Below are 10499 nucleotides of genomic sequence, written 5' to 3' on the forward strand. Positions count from 1 at the left end.
GCTGTCGGACTGGAAACCCAATGGCAGGTTGTAAATTTGGACCCAAAAGGTAGTAAGGAACAAAGGGATATTTTGGGGTTGTTCATCAGCACCTAATCTGTGAACAAGGAGGATGTGTTGGTCAAAAGTCCACGGCCCGGAATCGAGAATCCTCCTTACATCTATTTCATGAAAAAATTGAAATAAGAATAGCGTAGGAGATAAATCTCTGATGCACACACCCTTTCCCGGCCTCCATAAAGCCGCCATAGTGTTCTTCATTGCAACGAAATTGATCACCTTATCAGTTAAGAAGCGTCCCACAAGACAATATCGGGAATAAACTTTGACCCTCCCGTTATCTTCGTCCTCCTCTCCAGCCACCTCTAGACCACCCTCATCTTCTTCATCTATTTGCAGCCGTGCACATTCTTTCTGTAAAGCAGCTGCTCCGTGGTTACTCGAACTAGCCATTGAGGGACGAGGGAGCAAGGGCTGAGAAGACGAGAAGAAAAAAACAGAGCCAACTTAGAGCCAATCAAACTTGTCAGAGAGACAAGACGAAAACAAACTTGCCAAAAGACAAGACGATCTCATGAAAGCAAAAGTTGTTAAAAAAAAAAAAAAGCCTGGTTTTAGATAATTTAATTTAAAAATAATTTGAAATTGGAGTATTGGCACCCTCTGTTTTCCTCTTAAATCCACTTTTCTAAGTACACCCTGTTAAGTAATTTAAAACGTTACAGAGTTTCCATTGACACCGTCTTTTATTCCATAAATATCCTATTTCACTATTTTCCTTAAACAAACAAACCCATTCATGATATCTCTTTTCTTCATTTCTTTAGATATTTAAACAAAAAATTATGTGTTTCTCGCTAACCATACATCTTGTGTTTCTCTTATTATTTAACGGTAACCATGCATTTTATTAGAGTTGAGATTCTAACCCAATATGGAAAATAAACAAGCTACTTAATATCTATATATTTAACAAAATTTACGTCAAATATTTACACATTATTATATATATGTATGTATGCAGGTTCAAGAGACATGCTTTTAAATATAAGTTTAGACAAAATGTTATAACTATTAGATTAGAGGTAATCAAGGGTTGAGATTAAAGATAATATGACCTTTTTTAATTCTAAAAACTAACAAATAAATGCAGTGGATCCCTATAAATTATTACCTATTCTACTCTCTCTTTCTCTTCTATAATATTAGCCTTCTCTCTCTTATGAAAACCTAAAAAAAAAAAAAAAATGTAAGAGAGCGCATAAGATGTGACAATAAAATCATATGAAATGTGCGTAGAATGCGGGCTGATGAAATAAATAAAGTGAGACTATATTTAATCACACTTATAATTTAATTAACTCCATCTTTTTCTTAATTTTGCAAAATTACTCTATTGTCTTTTCAAGCAAAATTAATAGTGCTCTTGCAAAAATAGGAAAAATTCAAAATCTAAAACCTTGAACAACAGCTTGTGTTTAAAATTCTACTTTTGGTAAGAGTAACCCTTTTGACACCCCTCAAAATTCCTTGGAAAACTCTTTTTAATTGAAATTACTTAAATAACCTAACACAAATAAATTCATGTTTTGTTTTGAATGAAAATTCAATTAAATAGTTACATAAATTTTTCTTTTCAAAAACTTTTCACTCCCATCCCATTTAATAATTTATATTTATATTTTAAATTTTAATTATTTTTGTTTGAAAAAATTATAAGAGTTTAGAATTATGAAAATATAAAGCAAAAATTAAGAAAAAAAATTTAAGATAAATTTAATATTTTCAGGATTTGTATGTAATTTATAAAGAAATATTTTTTGGCAAAATTTTGAGAAAATAATTAATTTTAACATATGAATTTACATTTTATCAATTTAACTAAGGATATTTTAAGAAATAAATTTAAGGAGAATGATATAAGGATTTTAGAAGTGTTACAAGTTGTTCTCTTTGGATAGATTGATAATGGATACGTCTAAGAGAACCTAGCAAGCCCATCTTCAGTTTCAAAAAATAAAATAAGCAAGCCCATTTTTCAAATCTCTAACAAGGTTTTTTTCAGCAGGAATGAAAATCAAGAAAAATTTCCGGATTTAAAAAAGAAGGCGATTATGATGTTATGTTGGACAATGCATGTTATTATATTGATTGTTAACATCTAATCCAACTCTGAAGGTTGGATAATACCAAGACTCAACATCTTAGCAGCGAGAAACTACATCAACCACGAACATTATATCCTTCAAATGTTCTGCTCTCTGCTACTTTCTCTCGTAATTATATGAGAAGTCCAAGAGATATCGAGATACACACAGTGACATTTACAAATAAACGTGGACTCCAAAGATTTTCCTTTTTAAATTAAATAAATAATACAGCGCCTGCAAAGAGATCATATTGCCATCACTACTGCTCTAATCTATTTTTAGATGGCGAGAAATAATCAGCAATGGTGAAACCTCGTTTAACTCTATGAGGTTGCTTACTAGGTCGGAGCCAGGCCTGGATTTCGTCTTGGATTTCTTTTGGTAATTCATCAATCACCGAGGGGTCAATCTCCTCAATCCTGAGTTTCCATGATTCACTTCTTTGTTGAATCTGATCCGAACCACACCTGTCAGTGGTGGTGCTTGTGGTTGCAGCCTCTGCTAGTCTCTCTTTTGGTATATTAACTTGATTCTGATTCGACTCAGACAAGCAATCACCTGTCGAATTATCTAGTCTCTCTTTTGGTATATTAACTTGCTTCTTATTGGACTCTGACAAGCAATCACCTGTCGAATTATTGTCTAACCTAATTAAGCCCTTACAATGGGAGAACGTATGTTTTGGTCTAAATGCAAAACCTCATCTGTTCTACATAAGTAAATAGGATGAAAAAAATACCCAAGGGCAATAAGGTTTCAGCATGTTCAGTATCATGGTTCCCCGAAGAGCAAGAGAGGTCGCCGCTCTTGAAGAAATTCAAGATTGAACTTGCTCCCTGACACAAGAAGACAAACAACACAAAACAATTCCCTCAAATCTGAACTATTATATATAAACTAACGGTATGTTTGGAATTAAGGTGCTGTGGTCAATTAAGGTCAGTATCAGCGTATTTGTCCAGATATAGCTACAAAACCAACTATCAATCCCCAAATCTCATTTATCAGATATAAGCATTCAAACATGTAAAGAATGTTTCCCCATCACAAGAATATCACTGTCTGAGAACACAAATGGTGATTGCAATGTGATTCAGTAAATGGCAATAATCACTGAAGATAAAATGAAGGACATGAATGAACCTTATCTTTTAATGCACTTTTCTTATGTTCCTGCTGGTTGGATTTAATCGGGACAGACCTCATCCGAGAGTCATCCCTATTCTGTGGCTTATTCTGATCCAGGCTTGAAGAGCTTTCAGTTCCTGAATGAAACCATTGACCTTGATCGCCATGTGTAAAATAAATATGAAAAGGCACCAGAGGGAATTAAAAGAAACAGCATTATATGTTAAGACCTGAGGACAATATTAAAGAGATTTATTGGGTGAACCTACCTGAAGTCTGCTTTGATATGGAGCAAGATGGATCCTGCTCGAAACAGAATCCCAAATTAGACATGTTCCCCCACGAAATATTTACCAGCCAGACATATAAGATCAATGAATTGCAAGTGGTTATATTTTTATTGTTTCTTTAAAATAAAAAATAAAAAAATAATAATAATAATTAAAAAAAAAAGTATTCATCATAATTTAGAACTAAATCTGTTCAAAGAAATATATGCCTTCAGTAATATCACAGCATCAGCTGTGTTCTAAAGTCATAAGTGCCTAAATTCTCAGTAAAGTTAATGCAGCAAATTTTCATTTTAAAGTAAATTGTTCTCAAGAGTCCTTTCTGATTTGATGATCTTAAACAGATTCAAGCTAGCTTCCCAGCTGCATATATGTCTTAACAAGTCCAACTACCATCTATACATGTTGGACTGGCTGCGTGAAACGTCGACGAGGTTAACATTCTCGTAACAACATATTTATTATCATGAAAGAAAGTCTTCTTGGAAAAATTAAAGAAAAAGCAATCATACCAGCCTGTTCCATGTATTTGCTTTCATTTCTAGTTGACCCAAATCAGCCATAGAATGTTCGATCCAAACTTGTTCACCAGGTAACTCATTTTGCAGCTCCGTTGAATTCAGTGTTGAATAGCTTTCACTCCCTGAACGAAAAGAGCAACCTAACAAAGCTGAACACAAATGACCCAGAAATGCAGGAAAGTAAAATTTAAAACACCTGAGGGGGACAATGGCGCAGCATCGATGAAGTTGTCTGGTAACTGCTCTGAAGTCGAGCCAAATTTATCTGGGCCATTAAAGTATTTCGTGATTGAACATGTTCCCTATGACATTTATTGTACAATGAGTATTAATGCATTAAAATCATTATCGAAGATAAAAATCAAGTGTATATAACTGAGGAAAAGAGTATCGATGCAAACAGAGAATTTCATCAATTCAGATTAAACAGATTTTCTTTAACTTGTTCTAAGCTAAATATTTCAAGATAAAAACCACTTCCAAGAAGACAACAGCACAGTAGATACAGAGATCATGCTATTTTTCAACAAACTAAAATAGCAACAAAAAGAAAAAGAATGCAGAATATTTCCAAACTGTTACGGTTCTTTCCTAGCAAGCTAGAGACAGGGAACCCTTAGCATTATCACAGGCAGAGAATAGATTCCCGTTCATCAGTATTGAACAACAAAAGCCCAGGAATACAAGGAGTCCAAAAACATACAAGCACCATATATTACAGACCAAGTGAATTTGAACTTACCGAAAGTACGGGAACAATTTTACTAGCTGAAACAGAAAGAGCTGTTATTCTCCACCCACTGTAATGACTTCCTTGAGTCTTAACTCCAAATGAACCCAAAAATTCACGTAATCCAGCTTGAAACAGGTTGAAGGTATCTTCTTGAATCTTGGCAGTTCCATACCTTAAAGGACACGACTTTGAAGGAAACTTTTTACGAGAATCTGAATCACTTGACTGCAGGAGAACTCTAATCAGAAATGTCAAAATAATAAATATAGACCAATTGACGAAAAAGAAGTTGCCAATATAGCATCAGTCAAAATATAGATCTGGTAGAAATTGGTACCTTGAATGCACTGGCATGAAGAGTGAGTGTGTGAGCAATCCGTTTGTTTTGCTCCAAGTCAGAGCAAAGACGCTCACTTAGTTCTTCACAGAGTTGATTCAGCCAATGTTGAACCTGAGGAAAAGTAACAAAGCCCCATTGATTAATATGAAACTAACTCTAATGCACCTCAAGTGGTTTTCAACTTCCATGATGCACAAATACATACATAATTTAGAATTCATAGACTCAACGATTTCAGATCATAGTCTCAATATATATCTCCAGATTTTTGAGTTTATCAGAAATGGAGCAATCTAACAGCAAATATGTTTTAAAACAAATAATTTACAACCTAAGAAAATTTTGGGTTAATGATAAAATGGTAACAAACAGTAGATTACTGAAAATATTTAACATGTCTTATGCCCAAGAATGCACTTAATCTAATTGTTAAATTGGCAAAATAAAAATAATAAATTGCAAAGAAATATCATTAAGTGATGTGAACCGGTATAACATGATCTATAAATAAATAAATACGTAAATATATGAATTAGGATTAACTACCCCCTGTTCAAAGAAGTTACATCATGACTTATGAATCATTTGATTATTACACTTTATGTAACTTAGATACAGCTAACATGTGCTACTTCCAACTTTAACATGTTAGATATAATCTCAGTCATTCAAAGTACATCAACCGACATAATATATATGGCCAAATTTAACAATTTAGAGAAATAGATGCACATATTATGTTGATTAAAATCAAAAGCTGCAAACCTTCTTGTCACTGAAGGGAGAAAATCTTTCTCAATACAATACAAATTCATTTTTTGTACACAAATAAATTCTTAGCTAAATCACTCTTTTGCATCACTTACACATGGGATAACAAGATTATACAACCTAAATTATGCGCAGCCTCTACTTGAGTACAACATAGATTTTTTTAAAAAGAAAAATTGAGTTGTGTAAATAATAAATCTTACAGAAGCAACTGTCTTTAAAGCCCGAGGACCAGGAAATGACTTCCCAGAACCATGGCTTTTGGGGAGAAGGCGTGCTTGAACTTCTTCACCACTAATTCCTCTCGCAATATTCCATAACCAAGTACTTGAATGCATATTAAAAGTACAAATAAAAAACAGTAGCATATCAATTAAATAAAAAAGCATAAAATTCTTTCTTTGTAATTATCTAGAATTATGGAGGAAAAAAAATAAATATAATGGCTAACCTACCATGAAGCTTAAGAAAATATTTGGCATATAAAGTTCACTAAAAAATCAAAATAACATGAAATTAAGTTTAAAGGAATACATAATAGTTAAGAGTGAAAGCATCTTTCAAGAAGAAAAAAAATCTAATACACATGTAATATCATTTTTTTTTACTATCTAAGAAATTAGAAAATTCTGAATTTTGTTCTGTAATTGACAATTACCCAGTATTGAAACCATAACGTTCTTGCAGCTTATCCTCTGAAAATTTCAATAGATCTCCAACTGTGGTAACACCCAATTCATTTTGTAAGGATGTCCCCAGCTTCCCACCAAGCTGTTTCCTGCAAACGAAAGTTTCCATTATGAAAATATATTTCATCTCAGAAGATCATAAAAAAAAGCAACCGCTCTACCTTAAAATAAATGAAAGGAAAATTCTACATTTTCTTTATTGGCAATGAATCGAGTAGCCCTTTCACGGATGAGAAGGGCACAGTAGTTTGTTGGGCAGGTTTATTCATACCACTTGCAAGTTTAGCCAGCATCTGCTATCAAATTCATACATAAGGTTTACTACAGGAGTTCCCAGAATCCCAGTTATAAAGACAGGCGTATGGAAGACATAAAGCAAGCAAAAAAGTAAAAGACTGTTTCAAACCTTATTATGAGCAATTCCAGCAGAACAAGTAAATTCAGTCTCCTTTAGAACTTGCATCCTAAGCTCTGTAACAATAAGGACACCACAAGCTAATAACTTATCACGATGATCAGCATCACACCTACACAGCCACTCCTTCACAGTTGCTTTGGAGTCATTTCCATCCTGAACTCAATAACAAATTAACTGTAACAATTGCAGGAAGCTGATAGTAGGGAATGTTAAAAAAACAGAGCAAGAACAAACAGGCAGTTCACAAAATTCAGTGTTCTCAGGTCTAATCCAATGTTAAAAAATCTTATTTGCTCAGAACAGCATGATATTCACTCACAAGAAAAAATTCTGAATTTCTCTTTTAAATTCAGTAATAGAAAAGAAAGTGAATGGAAGCTAGTACTTAAAAATTCAAAGGACCACAAGATTTCCATGTCAAAGTAGAAGGATATAAGAAAAAGTTAAGCGGCAACCAGAAAAGAGAGACATAGTGCCCTCACCCCATGCTTCATCTACTTTGCAACACTGGAAAAAGAAAAGGAGAAATACAATTTTTTTTTCTCTTCAACACTCATTTCTTTTCTGGAAAGTCATCGTGTGTAGTTTAAGGAAAGACTTCAAATTCTCTGAGCATAAAACTTTTTCCTAGACTTCCCTATCAAAGTTCAAGCATAAATTAATTTCAGCCAGAACTTGAAAACACTCATTTATCATATATGTGTGATAAGTCACCCTTAGCCGTCAACTCTTGAAGCAAAACCCAAAAGAATAGTAGACTTGGTGTCTTACATCTCACTTTATGGTATTCTGCACTGTTTCCAAGAGTAACATTTTGAATATTCCAATATTAGATAGTGTGGATACCCCCTTCCACCAAATATGCACATAGCATAAAAAATAGGAAGCAGAGCCATTGCTCAATGGTTTTATGGTAAGATAAATGAGGAATGGGCTGTAAAATTTTAAATGATCAATGATCTTAAGAGCTCAGTGGGCTTTCCACAATTAAGGACCCGTATCTAAATGTCACCCACTTCATTCATTCAAAGGCTGAACTATCAAAGTTTAAGAACTACTGAACACATAAGAATCTGCAGAATCAAAAACAATGACTTATACCTTGCTTTCAAGCCCCAAAATATGTGATTTAAGAGCTTCCTCATCTACTTCATCCAAGCTTTCTGGAGGAGTTTGTGCTAGCATAGCTTCTGCAGCGTCAGTAAGGTCAAGATACACTTCATCAATAGAAGCCCTCTCACATCGGCCCTTCCTAGCAAGAATGGAGACCACCTGTAATTTGATAAAAGTCCAGCATAAAATATAGTATTTACAAATAGAAATCCATAGAGAAAACATTTCAACTATAGATACCTCTGAACCAGCATTACGGTATGAACTCAAATCAGCTTTACCACGGGCTACCGGGACTTGGACTAGCTCAATTTGTGGACAAACTTCCTTCGCCTCATCACCTCTCATTGAACTGACAACCATGCATTACATATTTACATTCTGACAAAAATCAGTTATAAAAGATTCAAGTAAAAGTAACTAAGGCTCCATTGTGGTATAGCTTATCAAGTATCGATTTTACGAAAAAGATGATATTTGTTTCACTCACAACTTTTAGTTAAAAACTTATAATTAAGTAAAATAAGGTTATGGTATGAAAAAGATATAATGGAATTTCTAAAATAATGTAGGCTGTTTTGGACAAATTAACATTTCAAAAAACTCCATAAGTACTTATCAAAGAAGATAAGAATTTGAATGGATGTAAAATAGCTTGTTAGATTATTGAGGAGATCCACACAAATTGGAACCAAATGCAGAGAATAAAAAATTAGAAAAAGCTAATAACTCTTCTGGTCATTCAAAACTCTGCATCAAATGGACACTAAACTAAAGCATTTTGCTTACCGCTTCACACCATAATTACGGGCCTCATAGCCAACAGCAATCAAGCCCCCACCTTTCCACTCATTGTACTGTACCACAGCAGTAGGTAAGCCTCTTAACTTTGGTTGCTTCCTCTGCTCCACTACAATTAAAAACAAACAAACCCAAAGAGCAAAATTTCAGTCAATTCATCAAATTTTGTTTAAATTCAGAAAAGAAACGAGGGGTTATCAGATATTTTCTGCCTAGCCAGGCTTATAAATTAACATGAGACAGAAAATAGAGAGGGAATTTCTAAATTATTATGTACAGGTTAAACGAGAATAAAACAAATACATAAAATTTGTATAATAAAAAAGAAAACTTAGGGAAAAAGGAGAGAGATTAAGAAACCTTGAACGTAGAAGCAGTCCAAGTCGACGTGAGCAATGATCCGTGCGCCAGAAGAATCTGGTCTCGCCACTGGCATTTTCTCTTCCTGCCCTTTCTTTCCCTCCAATTCCAAATTTATTGATTAATTAAAGAGCGAAAGAATCTGAGATACTTTAAAAGTCGTATGTGTAACTCAGAACGGTGTCGTTATATGATTATTCGTGCCGTGTCCATTCAGCAGCCACAAATTAAATTAATTTTGGGCGTAATGTCGTGATTTCAAAAATAATTGATATCAGTTGTAAGGTAGAAGAAATCTCTAAAGAAAATCAGTTGACTATTTATTAAAATTTATTTTTTAAAATATCGGTAAATTTTAAAAACAGCCATATTTATTTAGTAAATTTTTATATTAAACTATTGTAAAAATACAAATAACTGAAATATTGAATAAACTTATTGTGTATATACAATATTATTTATTGTATATATATAATAATTGATAAAAAATAAATATTTTTATTTATTTTATTTTCATAATATAATTAGTAATAAAATAATCTCTTTCATTTACTAATTGAATAAAAATAATTTTACATTTTTATTATAGACATATGGATATAAGAAGGACTTTTTGAATTCACCAAATTACGCATTAAACCTATCTTTGGAAATATTTTTTAATTATTAAAACATCCCTAAATAAAATTACAATTATGAAAACTAAAATACAGCCAAAAAAAAAAAAGAATTTTTACTAGGAAAATTTATAAAAACTCCATAACCATTTTGTTTTATCGATAAAAATTTCCAATAAGTAAAAACACTAATTTTATTCAAATTAGTAATGGTGAATTCTACATGTAAGGATAACAATAACAATAATAATGATAATAATTTCCTGTGGCAGTTTGTTTAGAAAAATGAAAGATTGCCAAAAAAAAAACAAAAAAACAATATACTTTCCCTTAAAAAAGTAATATATAGTTAACAAAAAATAATATACGTGTAGCCCATGGCGCTAACTTTCAGAAAGGTTGTTGGGTAGTTTCCATTTGGAAGCGGAACAGGAAAGCAATAGGAGAAGCCAAACAAAATGAAACCTCCGAATTAGAGCATCAAAGAACTTGACTGTTTGCTTGGTCCCAAATCCCAGCAATAGCTCCATATTTTCACAAGGGAAATTCCATCGTTAATGAATTAATC

General features: G+C 32.9%; 1 protein-coding gene across 4 annotated transcripts; it reads right to left on the reverse strand.

Annotated features, from left to right (window-relative positions):
- Positions 1-2104: 2104 nt before the first annotated feature.
- LOC18051479 (DNA polymerase eta) lies at positions 2105-9441 on the reverse strand. Of its 4 annotated transcripts, none has more exons than XM_024191148.1 (16): positions 9315-9440; positions 8943-9063; positions 8394-8505; positions 8142-8312; positions 7029-7193; positions 6812-6915; positions 6592-6711; positions 6137-6227; positions 5160-5273; positions 4832-5047; positions 4286-4391; positions 4081-4211; positions 3548-3581; positions 3294-3433; positions 2890-2986; positions 2106-2777 (listed from the first exon to the last, which is right to left on the reverse strand). In XM_024191148.1, the coding sequence occupies exons 1-16, from the start codon at positions 9388-9390 to the stop codon at positions 2410-2412; spliced, it is 2166 nt and encodes a 721-aa protein (XP_024046916.1). In that variant the 5' UTR covers positions 9391-9440; the 3' UTR covers positions 2106-2409. The 4 variants fall into 4 exon arrangements, with proteins under 4 accessions (XP_024046914.1, XP_024046916.1, XP_006448609.1 ...); XM_006448546.2 differs by having other exon boundaries at positions 6137-6260; XM_024191146.1 differs by having other exon boundaries at positions 2105-2777; positions 6137-6260; positions 8142-8505; positions 9315-9441.
- Positions 9442-10499: the final 1058 nt, after the last annotated feature.

The sequence above is a fragment of the Citrus clementina genome, unplaced genomic scaffold (genome assembly GCF_000493195.1).
Source record: "Citrus clementina cultivar Clemenules unplaced genomic scaffold, Citrus_clementina_v1.0 scaffold_2, whole genome shotgun sequence".
Classification (NCBI taxonomy): Eukaryota; Viridiplantae; Streptophyta; class Magnoliopsida; order Sapindales; family Rutaceae; genus Citrus; species Citrus x clementina.

What these genes read in the sequence shown, in the direction of transcription:
- LOC18051479 (XM_024191146.1), bottom strand. Translation starts at nt 9,390, where the DNA reads ATGCCAGTGGCGAGACCAGATTCTTCTGGCGCACGGATCATTGCTCAC. An exon ending in CGTAATTATGGTGTGAAGCG is followed by an intron (nt 8,506 to 8,942) that starts GTAAGCAAAATG and finishes CATGGTTGTCAG; the next exon opens with TTCAATGAGAGGTGATGAGG. An exon ending in CATATCAAAGCAGACTTCAG is followed by an intron (nt 3,434 to 3,547) that starts GTAGGTTCACCC and finishes ATGGCGATCAAG; the next exon opens with GTCAATGGTTTCATTCAGGA.